The following is a 21361-nucleotide window of genomic DNA, read 5'->3' on the forward strand; positions in this document are numbered from 1 at the left end:
TTTATGGTGACTGTGGATAATAGACATAGTCATGGAGGCTTAAAAAGAACAATAATTTACTAATATTAAAGGAAAAATATATTTTTTGGTGAAGGCTTGAGCCCCCATTTGCTATAGCCTGCATTCGTCCTTAGAGTCATGTCTACAAGTCACGTGCTATATTAGTTAATTGTAGATAGGGACGGAACTCCGTATGGATTGGACAACCACCCCATTAAAATAAATAATAGGGGAAATTACAGTTACACCCTTACTATATGCTTCATCTGGTGCCTTTTATAAGAGACAATTCATCTTTCTAGATTCATTGAATAATTTGTGTACCTAGACTATATACATCAAGAAATGTGAATTGTCTCTTATAAAATGACCGGAGCGAGTACTAATCAATTACAAAAAACTTAAAAACCCTACCTTCTCAACAATTATCTTCTCTCTCTCTTGAGAGTCTCAACCTTGACGGCGCCTCAGGCTTATGTCCTTATTATACCGCCTTGGCCACAAACTCATATCTCTGTCACACCTCATTTCCCCGCTGGTGGTCAACAAGTTCTCTCTCTCATGTTTCACCTCATTGTGCCTTCCAACTCTTCTCTCTTTCGTCCCACCTTAATCATTGACTCACTTTAAGTTCGACAACAAATTATCTTCTTGATTTGATGTATTGTGTGGTTGGTTGTTGATTTCTTGTGAGGTTATTAGTTTATGAATTCTGATTGCGAGGTTGATTTATTGTGAGATAATTGATTTCTGATTTTTATTTATTTATTGTGATGTTGGTTGTTGATTTACGAATTCAGATTTTGATCTTGATATGTTGACATTGTTGTTGTGGATTTGTTATTTGATTGTTACTGTTGAATATTTATTTCTTGATTTTTTGTTGTTCTTGATTTGTTAGGTTTTTAGAATGTTGATTTCTTGATTTATTTCTACAAGTATAAGTTCATAGACATTTATTGATGATTTCAAGGTCTGTTCAACGTTTAATGCATCATTTGAACTTGAAATGTTTTAATGACCAAGTATGACTTATTTTTTTACAAAAGAGGACCGAAGCTCAATTGTATGTTTGCATGCTTGTATACTTATTTTCATAGTTTAGATTTTATGCATATGGTGAGATCAATCAAATCAAATTGTGTGTCAAAAAAAAAAATCAAATCAAACTGTCTAATATTTATTAAATTTTTTCTTACTTAAATATTTATCTAAATATATATATATATATATATATATATATATATATATATATATATATATATATATATATATATATATATATATTTTTTTTTTGGTGAGTTAAATATATATTATTATAGTGTGAATTATAATACTAGTATACAATAATAATATTTGTTGTTGGAGTTTCTTTAAAATCGGAGAATATAGTAGCCGAAGATAGAGGCAACCCTATATAACACACAAAGTCCTCTGTTTGGACTTCAGAATTTCGGTGGAAATTAGACATTCAATTGAAAAACCAAAGAAAGCAAAAAAAAACAACGAGGGAGACGGAGAAGACGAAGTGAATCAATGGCGACGAGTACGACTAGCAGCAACGGCAACCAACCATTCAAACCGTACCGTCACCTCAAAACCCTAACGGCACACACTCGCGCCGTTTCCTCCGTCAAATTCTCCAACGACGGTAAACTCCTCGCCTCCGGTTCCCTCGACAAAACCCTAATTATTTGGTCCTCCACCACCCTCTATCTCCTCCACCGTCTCACCGGCCACTCCGAAGGTATCTCCGATATTGCCTGGTCATCCGATTCCCACTACATCTGCTCCGCCTCCGACGACCGTACCCTCCGCATTTGGGACGCCAACAGCGGTGACTGTGTCAAAACTCTCCGTGGCCACACACACGTTGTTTTCTGCGTCAATTTTGATCCTCAGTCCAATTTCATCGTTTCTGGTTCGTTCGATGAAACCGTTAGAGTTTGGGAAGTGAAAACTGGGAAGTGTATTCATGCTATTAAAGCTCATACTATGCCTGTTACCTCCGTTCACTTCAATCGCGACGGTTCTCTCATCGTTTCTGGTAGTCATGATGGTTCTTGTAAGATTTGGGATACAAATTCTGGTGCTCCGTTGAAAACTCTCATTGATGATAAGGTTCCTGCTGTTTCCTTCGCCAAATTCTCCCCTAATGGAAAATTCATACTCGTTGCTACTCTCAATGATACCCTTGTGAGTTTTTTTTCTTCATTATGTTGTTTCTTTCTCATATTTATACTACAGTTTCATAATCAATCATGCTCATAGTTATTTTTGAAATTTTCTGTATGTTTTTACCTTTTTTTGGCTTAGTTTGTGATTTTTAGTTCATGTAGATTGCAGAAATTTAGAATTTTTTTGGAATGTGCTTACAAAGTGAAAAATAACTGAGATTAATTATTAGTGTACCGGCATGTTTTGAATGGAATTCATGGAAGTATTTAGATAAGGAATCGATTGATATGATGTTTTCATTAACAACTTAATTAAGCTCTTGATGTAGAAGTGCTTTTGTGTAAGTTCTTTCTTCAATTGAATAGAGAATTAGGGTAAGTTATTCATAATTTATTCTCATAGAGAATTAGGGTAAGTTATTCTCACAAGTTTTTATGGGCGCTGGATATTTCACAAGTTATTCTCATAATCTCTTCCAAAAGTACATGCCAGTGTTATTGCATAATGTAAGCTTGAAAATTTTATTTGAGAGGGTAAATTTTGTTTAGTGTAAATATAGTTACACATCTAATTTGATAATAAGATAGTTTTGGCATAGTTGTTTGGCATTATTCACTTTTGCATTATTTTAGAGTTTATTTGCTTAAAAAATATAGAAAAAAGGCCAAATGAAAACTTACTAATTCAAACTCGGAAGCAAGTATATGAAACCTGAGTGTAAATCTAAAGGATCTCTTTCAAACATGTATATGTAATCACTACGAGTTTTGTGGTCCTTATGTGGATTGAAACATCGGAAAATATGATCTGTTTGAGGTTTTGTTGCGGTTAATGTGATGGTTTTCTCTATTTTTGTTGTTTAATTTTTAGTGGCTAATGTAGTGTTAGTTTGGTTGATTGCTGGCGGTTTTCTTTGATAATTTTCTTGAATATGAAATTCCTTGGTGCAGAAATTATGGAACTATGCTGCTGGGAGGTTTTTGAAAATGTATTCGGGACATGTGAATAGAGTGTACTGCATAACTTCCACATTTTCTGTAACAAATGGGAAATACATTGTCAGTGGTTCAGAAGATCGTTGTGTGTATTTGTGGGATCTTCAAGGGAAAAACATGATTCAAAAACTCGAAGGTCATACAGATACGGTTATATCTGTTACATGCCATCCAATAGAGAACAAAATTGCTTCTGCTGGCCTTGATGCTGATAAAACTGTGAGGATTTGGGTACAGGATTCTTGAATAATAGCAAAAATGTCTCGAGTTTTTAAGAGTTGAATGCTCTCTTTTTAGAGTCCGATGCATTATAGGGATGCGAATATCGTATGGTGATGTAAAAGTTCGCCGTGATAGAGCAATTGTTATTAGACTATACATTAATAATTAGATTATTTGCAATTTTGGGTCTATAATTATGATTTTAGAAAATTTGAAGTTATGGACATTGCATTCGGATGGTCTGTCAGACCCAAAGATCTGCAAAAGCTGAGGTTAAAAATGAATTCAAGAAGTCTTTTGTTTTGAGGGTTGTTGTAGTGGCATGAAATAAAACCAGTGACAAAAATAATAGCTAACAGATCCAAATTTATTCAAATTAATGAAAACTATGAACATTTCCCTTTCCCTCAACTATTTATGTGCCTAACTTCTACTTTTGCCCCCTGAATCTAAGTTTCGAAAAATAAAATTATGCCCGCGTTTTAGAATGGTAAAAAAATTTCGGAATTTTTGACCAGGAACAAAAGCGTAATATTGGGGAGAGAAAATTTCAAAACTATTGGCTAAGGAAGGACCATATAGTGATTAAAATTAGAAATGTATGGAGGACTGCATTACAAGTAACAACAAAGTTTCCAGGTGCTTTGTAGTTTTCATGTCTACTTTCAAATAAATATTAAATATAACAAATAAAAATGAAGAGTGTATCTTTACAATGAATAAAAAGTCATATTGATAATTAAGGAATTATTATGTATGATTTATTAATATTAAAATTTAAATTTTTAAAATTGAATTTTATAATTGGTTGGTGATGTTATGAATGTAAATGGTAGTCTTCTTGGTGATTGATATGTATGACTTCAAGAGTCATATTTGTTTTTGTACTATGATATTGGTACGAAGTTTTCATCACCGTTAGCGATGATTAATCTTCGTCGGATAACCTGTGGGACACACAAGGTGAAATATTCTCTTCCAACCGAATTTTCTCCATACACATAAGTAAGGAATCGAACCCCTGACCAGATGTTTAAGGGGACCAAAATCCTTACCACTTGGAGCAATTCATTGTTTGGTCTTCAATAGTGATATTTAATATATGAAAATTGTGATAAACAAATTTTATACTCCCTCCGGTCCTATATATAAGGAACGGTTTGAAAAAAAAACACAGACCAGGAGGCCTATTTTTTATTATTATTAAATATTCTAAAATGTCATGTTTAATTCCAAAAATAACCTTGGTGTCTTAATTGATTGTTGTCTCTTGTAATTATCAATATACACAAAAATTTTGATTTCATTTTAAACTAACAATCTCTCGTTATCATGGAATGTTCTTGGATGCGACACAGAATAACGAACTGTTGCAGGCTGAGCTTCATGAAGCTCAGAATCAAATCGTTGCACTGCAAGCATTTATTTAAGAATAAAATGGAGTGATCAACCAGCTTCAGCATGACATATTGGCGATTCAAGATGAACATGTTGTTGATCAAGTTGGAAATCAAGCTAAAGTTCAACAACTTAATGCCCAAATTCAGCATCAAGCTCAAAGGATTCATGATTTAGAGGAACAACTTGGTCGAAGTTATTTGAGCGCAACCTTAAGCAAATCATATTGATAGCAATTAAACAGTTATATAAGTTTATTAAAAATTAATATTATAATATTAATAAATCATACATATTCCTTCATTTACATGTATTAAATATGCATACTAATGTATTAAATATTTTTTGAAAAAGGTAATGTATTAAACATTAAATATGATTTGTTAAATTAGTTGTTTAACCGGTCATCCATGCCTTTTTTTGGACGCCAACCTACATCATATATATATATATATTGGATAACCCAAACTACATCATATTTATAGCAATTAAACAAACATAAAATATAGTATATTGATGTATAAAATTAATGAATGTGAGAAAATTTCCCAATGCATCTAACTTTGTTAGTCTTGCTTAGAGCTGGGAATAGGCTAGACCGAGCTAGGCTTTGCCAAACCTGGTTTATGGCATATCATATGCTTATATTTTAGGCCTAAGTCTGGTCTTTTGAAAGTCTATGTGGCTTGTTAGTCTCTTTAGAAGTCTATTTCACATAAACATATTTAAATAAAATAATTATATTTATTTTTAAATATACTTATGAACTAATAAACCAATGTCTTTTTGATATTTAACATGATATTTTAGAGACTTTGACTATATATGTCATCATATTTCAACTCTAGTTTATAACAATACATTTATATATATGAAAAACTAATGTAGATTAATAAACTTAAACTACTGAAAAAGTTAATAAATTTATAATTTAATGAAAGTACAAATTTTAATAAATAATAATAGTAATAAAAATATTATTCATATTGACTTAAATAGGCCGACCTAGGCTAAAAGGCTTTTTTTAATGGCCTGCAGCCTGACCTATTTAACTAATTAGCTTATAAAAAAATATTGGTTTGCTCTATTTAAATAAATAGGTTGGTCTGACCTGAACCTATGTAGCCTAAACCTTAAGGTCATGTAGGCCCGCCTAGCATATTCCCACCTCTAGTCTTGCTTCACCATTTTGTTTTACAAGAAACTTCTCTTTTAACTAATCGATTTGTCTCAATTACTCTTCTTTTTCTATTTCAGTGTTAAAAATATGTTTAGAAAGGGTATATATCCATTTCATTTTTTCTGTTAAAATTTCATCTAACAATTAATTTATAAATTTAATAAAACTTCTTTAAAATCTGTCGTTGGAAGCAATTTTTACCAGCATTTAACACTTGTTTAGTCTAAATATACATGTTAAATTTATAACGTTAAATTTCTTTCTTAGAAACAACTTGCTTTGAAATTGTTTCATCTATGTAATTGTCAAACTCATGTTCACATGTTCTACTTCATTTCTTAAATATAAAAAAAGTCACATGTATTTAATTTAAATTTCAATCAAATACAAATGACTCTGTAATTATATTTAAGATCAAATGAATAATTGTTTAGAGAGCATGCAATTGATCAATCTGATGATTGATATTTCCATTTTTTCATGTGTTACTCATAAATCATTAAAATGACCATGATACACTCTGAAAAAGTGGATTGATTATATAAATTATGTAATAATATTTAGTAATCTATGTGTTTATCGTATTTTAGTAATTTTGGATAGCCATATAAAATTGTGAGTGTCCAATGCCATTCTCGAAATATGTTAGAATTGGTGGATTACTTTAATATTAATCATGACAAAAATTGTCACCAATGAAATGGTTTTCAAAACACAACTTAATTTTTGAACACTCCTCTTATGACATCCAAATTGTACTTAACGTGGATGCTTAGATCATGTATTTCTTGTATGTTACACAAATCTCAACAATGCTTACAACAATACTCAATTGATAAGGATTCATAACGAGTTTGATATTGAAGCTTCTTCGAACATAATGTTCTTTGCTATATATATATACTAATTTCCGACTATTCTATCTTTTTACAATAGACACATAATCTTTTATATTATAAGCTTGTATACACAAGCAAACTTTAAACCCTAATTTGTTTTTCATGTTTTCCCTCCATTTTATCTTGCAATTTTTATTAAAAAATAATACAATTTTGTCTTGACTTGGATTCGAACCCGCAACCCTTCAATGCAAGGCAATATTTCCAACCATTATGGCAAGTATACCAATTGTGCATAAAAATTATGTGCAATAATTGATAAGCACCATCAATTTTAAAAGTATATCATATCAAAATTATTGTTGACTATATTATTCATCACGAAATATTTTTATGTCTTTCCTGATCAATGATTTTTTTTCTACCGGATCATAAATTTAGAGAATAATTATCATGTGAGATTTGGAAAAGTATTATCACGTGTAATTTGGAAAGTTATTATCAAACTCAATTCTACTAAATCAATTTTTTTTTGCAATACAACCAAACACAACCATAGTCATGTCACTAATCACATTCATTATTTTGTTTTTAATATTGCAGATTTAATATTAACCGATGATCAATTGATATAATATGCACTAGCAGACCAATTGTGATTTAAATTATGTCCACAAAGTGTTAAGCTCCATCAACTTTCATAGGAAAGATTTCATACGACAATTAAGCACCATCAATTTTCATTGCACAATTTAAACAATTAAAAACCGATAATCTCTTATATTATAAGCTTGCTAACATAAGCTAACCCTAAACCAAATTTGTTTCCCCTCATTTTCTCTTTCTTTTTATTGCAGCTTTATATTAAAAATATACAAATTTGTCATCGAACCTGCATCTCTTACTTACAATAAAATCTTTCAACCGCTAAAACATGTGCTTCAATTATGAAAGAATTTAGGAATCCTAATATGTTAACCCTGTTTTCAATAAATTTGAACGGCGAAATTAATCACAATTTTTATTTATTTATGGATGTCTACTTAAGTTTATGTTCTTGATTACGTCTTTAATTTTTTTTTAACCTTTAATTATCATCAATTTTTTAACCTTTAGTTATCAGCAATTTTTTTTAATAAGTAAACAAAACGATGGGGTTCAAAAATTATTTAAAAAATATATAAAATATAAAATAAGCACATAAACAAATATAGAATAATTAGTCCATGAAATTCCCTATACTACTCTTATTGAAAATGCTCTTAGAATTTTTGTATTTTATTTTTTATTATTACATATTACACCTAATTAGACGGACCCATGCACCGCATGGGTCAAAGTTCTAGTCATAATTAATTACTCCATTCATTCCTTTTTATTTGTCGTTTGAGAATCTTGCGCACTATTCATATAATCTACTTTGAACGTAATCTTCTACTAGTATACGAAAATAAATATTAACATATAAAATATTGTTCAATCTGTCTCGACGAGTATTTTCAAAATATAAAATTTTCATAATTTTTTTATAAAAAATAATTAAAAATATTAGTGATCAAAGTCGTGCATTGACATATGTGCATAAATCTAAGACGACAAATAAAAAGTAACGAAAGGAGTAATTAATCTATCAAGAAGACTACACACCATTTTCTTAAATATAAAGATTTTAAATCTAAAATAAAAACTAATTAAAAGAGTGATATTCCATATCATAAATTAAAATATATATTTAATCCTACTTTTTACTATTGAAAATCCATAAAACATTGAAATATTCAATGCCTCAACTTTTTATAGAATATTTTTTGTCTTAACTAAAGTTAATAAATATTTTAATTCATAATTCAAATTCAAACTAAAGCTATCAATAATTGTCTGTTCAGTTTCAAAAAAAAAAGGTTATAGATTCACTCTTTTTTTCGACACATGTTAAAGATTTAGTGCTCAATCTTAGATTATTAATGATGAATATTTGTTTAAGTAATTTACCAAAAAAGAAAAAAAATTCAGTAAAAAATTATTCAATAAAAAACAAAAAGAATAATAATAATTCAGTCAAAAATGAAAGAAAAGGAAATGAAAAGACGAAGAAATATCGCAGTATAAAAATGAGAACACAGGTTTTTTCTCCACAGCGTTGTTTTCTTTTCTTTCTTCAGTCTCTAAACCCCGTTTTTCTGTCTCTTCATTTTCCCTTTGTCTTTTCATTTTCTCGCTCTAAAACCTAACACAATCTTGGAACAATGCTCCTCAAAATACTTTGATTCATCGCACCAACTTCTAGGTTTCGAAAATTTCTCTCCGATCGTTATCACATTGGTAAGGTACGAAACATTTTATAATATTTTTTCTGTGTTTGATTTTGATCTGATAATTTTTGTTTGATTTTCTTAAACTGTTTTTGTTTTTTGTTACAGAGATTTTGTTGGTGAGTTTGTTGTAAATCTTGCAATGGAATTTTCTTCATCTGCACTGTAACTGTAAGGTTTTTCGGTTAAGAACTGAATGGGGGTTTTGTTTTTTCTATTTTGGTTTAGTTCAGTTTTAAGGTGTTTGTAGAGTTAGGGTTTTCTGAAAAATGAGAGAAGGGTTGAGATCTCAGACTCGGTCTGGGAAGGGTTCTGTTCAAGGAGAAGTTGTTCATAAGAAAAGGGTTCGTGTGAAGAATGAGGTTTTGGTTTCGGGTGATGAGGGTTTGGTGGAACGTAAGAAGGCCGTAGTCGAGGCTCTATTTTCAGGTGATGATGATTTAGTGGAACCTACCTCATTGATTGAGAAGAAGGGTGAAACTGAGTCATTAGTTTCGGGTGATGAGGGTTTGGTGGAACGTACGAAGGCCGTAGTTGAGGCTTTATTTTCAGGTGATGAGGCATTAGTTTCCGGTGACGAGGGTTTTGTGGAGCCTACTTCATTGATTGAGAAGAAGGGCGAAACTGAGGCATTAGTTTCCGGTGACGAGGGTTTTGTGGAGCCTACTTCATTGATTGAGAAGAAGGGCGAAACTGAGGCATTAGTTTCGGGTGATGAGGGTTTAGTGGAGCCTACTTCATTGATTGAGAAGGGTGAAACTGAGGCATTCGTTTCGGGTGATGAGGGTTTAGTGGAGCCTACTTCATTGATTGAGAAGAAGGGTGAAACTGAGGCTTTAGTTTTGGGTGATGAGGGTTTAGTGGAGGCTACCTTATCGATTGAGAAGAAGGGTGAAGTTGAGGCTTTATTTTCAGGTGATGAGGGTTTAGTGGAACCTACTTCATCAATTGAGAAGAATGGTGAAACTGGGGCTTTAGTTTCGGGTGATGAGAGTTTAGTGGAACCTACCTCATCTATTGAGAAGAAGGGTGAAGTTGAGGCTTTAGTTTTGGGTGATGAGGTTTTAGTGGAACCTACCTCGTCGATTGAGAAGAAGGGCGAAGTTGAATGTGCAGGCGTTGTTGATTGTGCCGTGAAAACAAAATTTGATTTTGATTTAAACCTGGATTTGAGTGTAAATGTTAACATAGATGAGAATGAGAACAGTAGCCCTAGGAGTTGTTTAAAAGATGGGCATAGTATTGCAGTAGCTGATAAGAAGGAGAATGAAGGGTTGAGTGGGGGTCGTATATTGCGGTCCAGGTTAAAGAGGGGAGATGACAAAAGAGCTTATAATGGAGGGCATGATTGCATACCTTCTGAGAATGATGGAGAACATGGTCAGTTGGAGATGATACAAGTCAAGAAGGAGCTTGAAGAAGCTGATGAAGTTTTAACTGATGGTAAAAAGAATGATAGGGTTATGTTGAAAATGGGAGGGAAGGGCAAGAAGAAATTGAAACGGAAGCGTGGGAGGCCTCCCAAAACAGAAATAAAAGAGAAAGACCAATTAGATGATCAGCCACCACGGAAGCTTGGGAGGCCTCGGAAAACAGAGATAAAGGAGAAAGATGAATTAGATGATCAGCCACGGCGTAAGCTTAGGAGGCTTTGCAGAACAGAGTTAAAAGAGGATGATCAGTCACCGCGTAAGCTTGGGAGGCCTCGCAAAACAGAGCTAAAAGAGGATGTTCAGTCACCGCGTAAGCTTGAGAGGCCTCCCAAAACAGAGTTAAAAGAGGATGTTCAGTCACCGCGTAAGCGTGGAAGACCCCCCAAGACCGAGCAACAAAAACATCTCATGACCCTGGCACATAATAGTAAAGGAAAGGTGAGCCGTGAAGACGGTAAAAAAGTTGTAACTGTAACAGATAGTGAAAGTGAAGTTGATGATACACGCTCAAGGAGATCTTCCGGTAAAAAGTTAAAAAAGAAAGGATTTTCTCCTGTAAGGAAAAATAAATTGCGAAAGGTTTTGAAAACTGAGAATGGTGGGATGGCATCAAATACTGTGGATGCACCTGTTGCTAAACAAAGTACAAGCCGTGAAGAAAAGAAGTTGGTGAGGGATAAAATAATGGAATGTCTCTCGGCTGCAGGATGGACTGTTGACCGTAGACCTAGAAACGGAAGAGATTATATTGATGCAGTATATGTTGCTCTGGACGGAAAAACACATTGGTCAATAACCTTGGCATACAAGAGGCTTAAAAAGCATTATGAAGCCGGGGACGGTGAAGGTAAGTTGTACAGACCAGGATTCAAATTTACACCAATATCGGAGGAAGATTTCAATTCATTAACTAGAGTAGCTACCAAGTCCAGGATAGATAGTAAAGTTAAACGTGTGCCATTTGGAGGAAAGGGTGGAAAGAGAGTCGATGGAGTCAATCGAAAAAAGAAAAAAATAAAACCAGGTTCTGGTGCAGGCAAGGGTAAGTTAGTGAAAGGGAAAAAGAAAAGGAAACGATCACTTCCTGAGGAGGGCAACTCAAATGTTACATCACCTAACAGGGATCGTAAACGGCATAAAACACACAACAAGACTCGATGTGCTCTGTTGGTTCGTGATGCTACAGAGGAGGTAGATTCAGAAGTTAATGGATATGTGCCATACAGTGGAAAACGAACTGTACTTGCCTGGATGATTGATCTGGGCACAATCCTCCAAAATGGGAAGGTCCATTATATGCAAGATAAGTTGGAAATTGCTTTCCAAGGTAAGATCACAGGAGATGGCATTCACTGTGGATGTTGTAATGAAATCATAACAATTTCAGACTTTGGAGCTCATGCAGGAAGCAAACAATCTGATCCTCTGAAAAATATATATACGGAGGAAGAAACTTCACTCCTACAATGCCTGCTAGATTCATGGAATAAACAAGATAAATCTGAACTTAAAAGTTTTCACTTCGTTGATGTTGCGGGTGAAGATCCAAATGATGATACATGCGGTGTATGCGGAGATGGTGGAGACCTGATCTGTTGTGATGGTTGCCCATCAACATTCCATAAAAGCTGCTTGGATATAAAAGTATGTCTCTTGATGCATGGCTACACGGTTTACTTTAATTTTTTTAGGAAAAAGAACTCATTCATTGGCCGTTCAAAAAAAAAAAGAACTCATTCACTGTCTTCTTCAAAAAATAGAACTCTTTCATTGCAAATTTCTTATTAGGATATTAATTTTGACTGTTATGAACTACACTTTTGTTGTCCCTTTTCCTTTAGTATCAATTGTCTCACCACTGGAAAAAGAATTGTCTTATCAGTGAAAAGGGCTGGAATATATGCTAAATTTGGGGAAAAATTTGTTGGATTTGTTCAACATTGTGCCTTTTTCCTTCTTTTTGCTTGGTGAAAATATATATGGTTGTTGATTGTGTTTTTTTTTTCTTTTCGCTTCTGAACTTCTATAAGATTTCATGAGAATCAACGGGAAAATCTTTTTGTTATTTTATATACTTCATAGTTTTCATAGTTTTTAGATTTATTTATGACATCTGAATTTTAAAATTGTGCAACCTAATTATGTTTGTTCTGGAAAATAAGATATCTGTTTTTTAACTTGCAGAAGTTCCCATCTGGTGACTGGCACTGCATTTATTGTTGTTGCAAATTTTGTGGGTTGGTTGATGGAAGTTCAAACCAAACAGTTGTCAATGATGATTTTACTATGCCTACACTGCTCACATGCCATTTATGTGAGGAAAAATGTATGCCCTATAATATATTCTTTTGATATTTAAATACTTATTTCTCATGAGGAGCTGTGTTACTTCCCAGCTAGAAATGAATATGGCTTTTTTACCTTCTGTAGTTCACATATCCTGTATTGTGGCAAATGGCGATAAGACCGATGATTCCATGGTGGCAAATGGCGATAAGACCGATGATTCCATGATGGCAAATGGCGATAAGACCGATGATTCCAGGAATACATTTTGTGGAAACAAATGTCAAGAGGTATGATCTATTTTTTTTCCATCTGCTCGAATCTGGATAACTGTATCTAATTGGTTGAAGCTAAGTTATTTTTAGTTGTAAGTTGAACTGAGCTAAATTCTTACTTGAAATAGACTAATAGAGGCTACAATTTCAATGGTTTGTTAACTCCTGTTGATAAATATATTGCTTATCCTTTCGACATTCTAGTCATTACAATCAAACTTATTTTTATTTTATTTTTATTTTGACCTCCAGTTATCTGAGAGACTTGAAATGCTTCTTGGGGTTAAACATGAAATTGAAGATGGATTTTCTTGGTCTTTTATTCGGCGGTCAGATGTTGGCCTTGATGTTTCTCTGACAAAATCTCAGACGGTAGAATGTAATTCTAAGCTAGCTGTTGCATTATCAATAATGAATGAGTGCTTCATGCCATATATTGATCATAGAAGTGGGACCAATCTGATCCGCAGTATTCTATATAATTGTGGGTAAGATCACATGTCTCTTATCTTTCTTCATATCAAACAAACATTATCCAGATCCTGCATTTGCCTTTGTAGATATTCCTTTTGGTTCAAAGTGGTAAATGAGTGTCATCTCCCACTTATAACAATTATTCAAGTCATATCACTATCTAATGTGGGAGTCTTAACAAAAGGAAATGATCCCACATTTCGATAGCAGAAACTACTCGCACAACATTATTGTGCTAGCCCTAAGAGAGTAAAACTAACATGATATCGGAGCCTATCTGTTAGGAGGTCATCCACCATATCTCCACTCCACACACGAGGTATAATAGTACTAGGCATGAAGAGCTATATTATTGGGAAAATTGAAGCCCCACATTCAAAAGTGATAAGGTTTGAAATTAGTTTATAAAGGGTGATGCCCCTCCCCTTACAGGCCGTTATGTAAGGATGAGTTAGAAACCCAATCCAAAACCTAAAATAGTATAAGATCCTATCAATGTTGGGTGTGAAGAGATAACGCCTGAAAATAATATTCATGTACCAAACTCAATAATGTTGGGTGTGAGGAGATAAGGCTTGAAAATAGTTTATAAAGACAAAGAGTGACATTCCTCATCTTACAATGTAAGGATGGGCTAAGCCTTCTGCCAAATCTGAAAACATTTAAGAAAATTATGGTGTCCTAGTTTCATCTTTCATGCGTCAAAAACTTAATTAATGTGTTAGGATAGATAACTATTATTCTTATATGATACGCGGTGCTTATATGCTTGTTATCATTTTTAGGTCAAACTTCAAACGGCTGAATTATAGTGGGTTTATTACTGCAATTCTAGAGAGAGGTGATGAGATCATCTGTGTCGCATCTATCAGGTATTTGTCCACTGAAATTTTAGATTTGCTCATAAATGTTTGCATAAGCAGTCAATATTTAACATACATATATATCTATATATATATATATATATATATATATATATATATATATATATATATATATATATATATATATATATATATATATATGTATATTCAATTTCCTCTGCAAATGGTCGGGTTTATTGGTTTGATGTCTTTAGTAGGTGTTTCAGTTACCATTCTTTGGAAATAAATGTGATATAGGTATTCTTTGCAAGGTTTGATGTCTTTAGTACGTGTTTCAGTTACCATTCTTTAGAAATAAATGTGATATAGGTATTTCTCGCCAAGATGTAATCAATATTACCTTTCCTTACATTATTGTAAATGGATTAATTATTGGACTACCTAGAGTTGAATCTTCTATTGATCATGTGCATATCAACAGTTAAAACATCATTTAATGATGCATGAGTGCTACACATATTAGGTACATATTCAGGCATTGGTTCTTGTTGGACACTCATTGATACATATCCAATACTCTGTTAACAATAAAGCACAAGCTGGTTCAATTAAAACAGAAAAAATTGTTACAAAAAGATTTGGTTTGCTAATAAATAAAACAAAATTCATGCTTCAATCCGTTCAAAAAACGTGCTTGATATTTTTACTTGAATTAGAAAATCCTGAAAATTATATTTGATTTTATGATCTAAAATACTGCGAAAAGATAGTAATGTCTCTTAACAAAATATGGTATGGTAATGTGTGGAGGAGATCCCTGAAGCATCAGTAATTGTAAGTTTGGTTGTGTTTTACTACCGCCGTCGTACGTTTGATAGTGTTTAAACATGAAAATAGAGAAACCACTATTTGTAGCTTCGTCACAGTGCGTTTACTTTACTCCCACTGCTAAAATACACACTCACTAAAGAGTTAAGAAGGTATACTTGATGGAGGATAGCTCAATAGTTGATGATAGAGCGAGTTCACAGAAAACTATAGGCCATAGGCCAAACATTGACAACAATTTAGAGTTAAATGGTCTATCATTGGGCTTAATTCATGACTGGACATTATATTGTTGTTTGATCCATATGTAGCCAATTTCATCTAGTGGAAAAAGGCTTCGGTTGTAATCAATCTAGTGACTTTAACTTAATTATTTTTGTTTTTTCTGTTTCTATATAATATAATTATTCTGTACCCATGCCCCAGTTTTTGAACTTTTGCTGTACTTATATAATATATGGCCGTATGCCCGTATCTAAGTAATTTAGCCATCAATTTGGTTATATATGTTAGGATATAGAATAGGTAGAATTAGTTAGGATTTTTTTTATTCAATTAGGAAAGTTAGTTAGTTGGCTATTTGGTTGGAGAATAATTGTATACATTGGGGATTACAAGGATAGAGAGGATGATCAGTGAGTAGTGTAAACATTGTGAATAGAGTTGAGGTGCCACCAATTCCTCCAATCTTTGCCACATCAGTGTTTCCCTTCTTCTCGCTTTTATTTTCCTAACATAAACTTCCACATGGCTAGGAAGCATGAACCCACAATTGGGGTCCTAACTTATTGTTACTCACACAAATCCTCTCACCCTACAATTAGCTACACAGTTTCTCTTTCCTTTTCCACCTTCCAGAATTTTTGCATGAGGTTTAATTAATTCTTGACTCACATGGTTACTTGGCTGCCTTCTAGAACTCAACTGTTCTGACTCAGCTACTTGGTTCATTAAAGAAGTATCCAAAAAAGGTTATATGTTATCCACTGCTAACTAATTCGATTTAGGAGGCAGGTTCAGGGGTTTAGTGTGAAATTGGGTGCATGTGCCCGTGATGAGGTGGCTACTGTGCTTGTTTACTAGTATTCCACGTATGGTAGTTGGGGATGGAACATCATCACAGTGAATAAAAACTGGGAAGCAGAAGCAAGGACAGAGGAGAGACATTCTATGAGATGGGCATCACAATAAACCCAATGAGCTTAACCCAACTGAGAGTTCTGGTGGCCTTGTATAAGTTTTCACAATTCTTTTTTTTGTTGAGCCGATTGTATACCTGTTTTGCTTGCAAGCTAAAATTGCACCTAAGGTGTTTGGGAAATATTGCTCTGGTTTGGCACTTTGGCTACTATGGTCAGAAAGTATAGAACAATGGATGATGAATCTGGCTGAAGCTGAAGTTGATTCATCAAGCTCCCAATAGTGGGATTCTGGAGGGGAATTTTATCTTTTTATTTTCTATTAGAACCATTGAACATGTGCTGACTATAGCAGATTTTAACATCAAGGACAAGGTTGTTTTGAGGAGGAGTGTATTGTTAGGATATAGAATAGGAATAATTAGTTAGGGAAGTTTCTAGTTAGCTATTTGTTTAGTTAGAAGATAGAGAGGAGGATCATTGAGTATTGTAAACATTTTGAGTAGAGTAGGGACTAGCGACTCTATTGTTGAAGGGGGAACCTTTGGAGGAGATATTTTTCTCATTCTTTTTTATTTTCCCAATAAAAGTGTTCTTTCTTTAATTCTTGGAATTCAGTTATTTGGTTCCTAACCTCCTACTATTGCAAAACCTTCATAATGTATCACTAATATCTGTTGGTAGGATGTTTACCTTATTTGGTACTTTGAAATATTCCTTTTATAAAGTTTCCTTACTCATCTAGGATAAGATATCATAATCATGAACTTTGTCCTAAATTTTCTGCGCTATAGCTAAATCAAAATTTTCCTTGTATATATATACTTCCCTGCCCAGCTAGCAGGATTGTAATCTATCATGCTGTGTGAAGTATTTTCTTTTAATCGATGCAAGAGAGTGTGATTTTTATTCTGATGGTTTTAGTTTTTTAAATTCATCAAATAGGATCCATGGGAACCAACTTGCAGAGATGCCATTTATTGGAACCCGCTATATGTATAGGCGACAAGGAATGTGCCGTCGGCTTCTAAATGCCATTGAATGGGTAAGTTCAGTGTTTTTATGTCTCTTCAGTTTTAGTTACAGAATTTAACTGGGTCATTATTGAACTCATTCATAACCCTTTTCAATTTTTTTTCTCTTCCTGTTTTTGCAATTATGCTTTTTTAGCCTATAACTTTTGTTTTTTGGCTATCTTTCTTTTGTCACATTTTATAAAAAAAATGATCCGCACCGTGTTAACTTAGGGCTGGGTTTGTTTTTGCGATACAGAAAAAGCAATAAATAAAATTGCTGAGAAATTTTTCACAGATTGTAAGCAATTTCTTTATATTTAATGTGAAAACAAAAATAATACCCAAGCTTAGCAAGCAGTTCAGTCACAAAACCAGATTTTCTGCAAAATACTGCAAGCCAAATATGCCTGAGAAAAAAACATAACATTAACTCCATTAAATACTCTTCCTTGGTCTTGATGACTTGGTCTTTTGTTTCTTTCAAAGTGGACCAAAGGTAGTATGTGGCAAAGTAAAACAGAGTTTTAGGTTTTTAATTTGAGGGAAAGAGCTAGTCTTATTGTAGGACAACTGGAAAGAATCGTGCTGCACTTTCACGTTATCTGTTTTCCTTTGGATATTTCATTTTGCTCACTTAAAAACTCAATCTCTGACTGTTTTCAGGCACTTAGTTCTTTACATGTTGAGTTATTGGTCATACCAGCTATATCAGAACTCAGAGAAACCTGGACCTCCATTTTTGGGTTTGAGCCACTTGAACAAACAAGCAAGCAAATAACAAAGAACATGAATCTGTTGGTATTTCCACATGTAGATATGTTACAGAAGAAGATATCAAAGCATGAAATTGCAAATGAAAATTTGATTGCTACTGAAGGTACATTTTCCTAGATGCTTGGCACGGTTTTTATTTGGTTATGTATGCCTGGAGATCTACATCCTTGTTGTCCTTTTTCTAAGTTTGAACTTGTTTTTTGCATAATGCAACTTTTTGCAGTTTCTAATCATAAGAATCTTACTACATACAAAGTAGCAAAACTGGATGGGGAAGACTCATCTGTATCTGATTGTTGCCCGAAGATTGAAAAAGCCATATCTATTGAATCTGGTTGTCGGCATTTTGAGAACTCATTGAATAATGCACCTGCCATTACTAGTGACACCATACAGAATAGTATATCCCTAAAAGATGTCACATGTCATGCTGTATATGAGACTGTTCATGAAAAATTGGGCGTGGACCACAAAAGCACCGTAAATGCTGGTGAGGATGTAGCTAAGTCTTGTTGCCAAGTAGAAGATAAGGAAAGACACTGTCTCAGTACATCTTGTATTAACACTGAAGCTTCACAAGAACATTACGTTGGTGCTATGTCGGAGGTTACTGAGAATTTTTCCAAAGAGGTCAAAGTAACAATTGAGGTTGGTTTAAATAACAACAGTGATGAAAAATCTGCACCCTCTTCTGAAGAAAATATTCCTATTGACTCACAAATTGAGTTTAGGACTAGGGAATCAAAATATTCGGCTGAAAGTAACCATGATTCACCCAAGATTTCTGATAGTTTTGAACCGAGAGTTGAGACTAACTGTGCTCAACCAGGCTGTATTGGATCAGAAGTATATGCTGAATCTGTCAATGGTTGTGGCTCTCATTCTAGACTAGATGGTGATAGTGCCACTGGTGAAGCAGGTCTCACAACCAACATGATGCATGTTGAATCAGAGAATACTACCAAAGATTTGCCCGCTAATTGTGAAAACAACTCTAGTTCTGTTAGTGTGCCAAATGCTGATGAAGCAGATCTATATAATTCCAAAACAATTGATCTCCAGAAAAACAAAAATCCTGGAGGTTGCCAATCTATTCTAGTTTCTTCAGGTATTTGTGAGAAAATTGCTGATGGTGTCAATGAGACGAATAAAGCCCTTGATGATAAGCCTGCTGATATTGAAGTAATTCTTGATGATAAGCCTGGTTCCCATTCTAGGCCCAATGGTCATAGAGCCTCTGGCGAAGCAGGTCTCACAACTAACACTTCGATGTATCTTGAATCTCAGAATATCACCAAAGATTTGCCTGTTAATTGTGAAAACAATTCTAGTGTTGGTGCGCCAACAATTGATCTCCAGACAAACAAAAATCCTGGAGATTGCCAATCCATATCAGTATCTTCAGGTGATTGTGAGAAAATTGCAGATGGTGTCAATGAGAGGAATAAAGCATCCAGTGCAGTTGATGTTTTTCCGTTTGATGTTGAAGTATTTCCCAATAACAAGTCTGGGATAAGGAAGTCTTCAGAGCTAGCAGAGCTTGATTTGCAGGTTGATCAAACTGAACCGAGTAACGCTAACATTGCTTCAGGTGTGGCTCTGCACTGTATATCTACCGACAGTACTTCACGTGGTAGTACTGACGGGACAGTTCCTGCTAACCAAGGTAGCTGAAGTATCACCACATGAAGTAGTTCATGTGGTAGTACTTCATTTTGGAAAGAGTCACAGGTAAGCCCTTGGTCATTAATTCAGGAGGTGTGGTCTCCCCTACTTAATGTGACGAGATTTGTCTTTGTAGCAAAGTATTCTGTAAAAAGTTGTTAGAGAATAGGGTGATCTTATGCTTAGATAAAGATTTTTGGAGGTTAGCTCCATTTTTTAGGAGGGCGGAGGAGCTAGGGGAGGAAAACACCATGACTTGAGACTCGTGTATTTTGTTACTCACGTGGTTATTGCCATTTTTTACAATTGTCGCTTATATTTTCTCCCTTTTAGGTATTACATTGAATTCGTTCGTCATTATTAACTTGTTTTGGTGGTAGAAATTGACATGATTAATTGAGGGTCATGGATGGCAATGAGCTTGTACCTTAACTGGCAATGCAACTGAAAGTTGAGACTTGCGTTTAAAGTTATTTTCAGTGTCTATGTAGCAAAATTTATTTTTTCTCATTTTAGGGGATATTAAATTTTTATAATTTTTACTAATAAACAATTAAAAATATTTGTAATCAAAATTATGTATTGGTATACATGTAATGATAAATGAGTTTTTATATTTTGTGCCAGAGGGAGTAATTTTATATGATGACGATCAAGTCTATGGTGCAGGACCGGTCCTTGATTATTTAGATGCTGTGTTTAAATTAGAAATGAACTTTTAATAAAAGAAAGGCAAATAAAAACTACCCTCTATTTAAATTATAAAATAACATCAATGACATAAAAAATAGTCATTCTTAATTTCTTATAACTAATATTGTAAAAAAAAACTAACATAAAAAGTTATATTTTAATTAACAAATTAACTGAGACTCTGACTTTTTCATTTTTTTTATTGTTGCTCTTAGTGTGCCTAGCTAATACTGTATAATTAAAATTTGGAGGCCCCCATAAATTGGAGGTCCAACTTATCAAAGCCTACACTATTCAAGTTGAAGGTGGTGTAAGTCTACTAAATTAATAAGTAATGTTAAGTTTTATTTTGAGATATGGATTCTAATTTGATGACATTTTAATTAAGTTTTACTTTATAATAATATAGTTTTAAATCTTATATGTATTTTCATCTTATTATATATATTCAAGATAATTACATAGAAATGAAAGTCAAGCGAGTAATAAGTTGTGCTACTAACCATTTTTGAATGACAAAATTAACCATATTAAGAACTATGTATCGAACTGGGCCAATGGACCAATTATACACGCTAAACTGGATCATCCGACCCATAAACAAGTAAAGCAGACTGTACGATGGACATACCCTAATTAGAGATGATCACCGCTCAACAGGGACACATGGACTGTCTGGTAAAGCCGCACTGCCATCAGACAACACCTATCACAATCACATGGGGGAAGAAGAATATTTTAGGTCTTTACAACACTAATTCTTTCCTTATATAAAGCTTGCCAAAAGGCTACTTCAAGTATGCAATATCTAACCCTAAATACCTCCCACT

At 33.6% G+C, this 21361-nt stretch overlaps 2 protein-coding genes across 4 annotated transcripts; both read left to right on the forward strand.

Annotated features, from left to right (window-relative positions):
- The first annotated feature begins 1361 nt into the window (after positions 1–1361).
- LOC123902961 (COMPASS-like H3K4 histone methylase component WDR5B) lies at positions 1362–3589 on the forward strand. Its single transcript, XM_045952805.1, has 2 exons — positions 1362–2196; positions 3129–3589. Exons 1-2 carry the CDS (start codon positions 1537–1539, stop codon positions 3417–3419), a joined length of 951 nt encoding a protein of 316 aa, XP_045808761.1. The 5' UTR covers positions 1362–1536; the 3' UTR covers positions 3420–3589.
- A 5325-nt stretch (positions 3590–8914) lies between these two features.
- On the forward strand, positions 8915–20270 carry LOC123913713. 3 transcript variants are annotated; one of them, XM_045964560.1, is made up of 10 exons: positions 8926–9139; positions 9233–12201; positions 12742–12883; positions 12988–13004; positions 13038–13133; positions 13371–13606; positions 14378–14464; positions 17329–17428; positions 18063–18276; positions 18397–20270. In XM_045964560.1, exons 2-10 carry the CDS (start codon positions 9394–9396, stop codon positions 19845–19847), a joined length of 5151 nt encoding a protein of 1716 aa, XP_045820516.1. In that variant the 5' UTR covers positions 8926–9139; positions 9233–9393; the 3' UTR covers positions 19848–20270. The 3 variants fall into 3 exon arrangements, with proteins under 3 accessions (XP_045820507.1, XP_045820516.1, XP_045820499.1); XM_045964551.1 differs by having other exon boundaries at positions 8915–9134; positions 12988–13133; XM_045964543.1 differs by having other exon boundaries at positions 12988–13133.
- The last annotated feature ends 1091 nt before the right edge of the window (positions 20271–21361 follow it).

This window comes from Trifolium pratense, linkage group LG1 (genome assembly GCF_020283565.1).
Source record: "Trifolium pratense cultivar HEN17-A07 linkage group LG1, ARS_RC_1.1, whole genome shotgun sequence".
Classification (NCBI taxonomy): domain Eukaryota; kingdom Viridiplantae; phylum Streptophyta; class Magnoliopsida; order Fabales; family Fabaceae; genus Trifolium; species Trifolium pratense.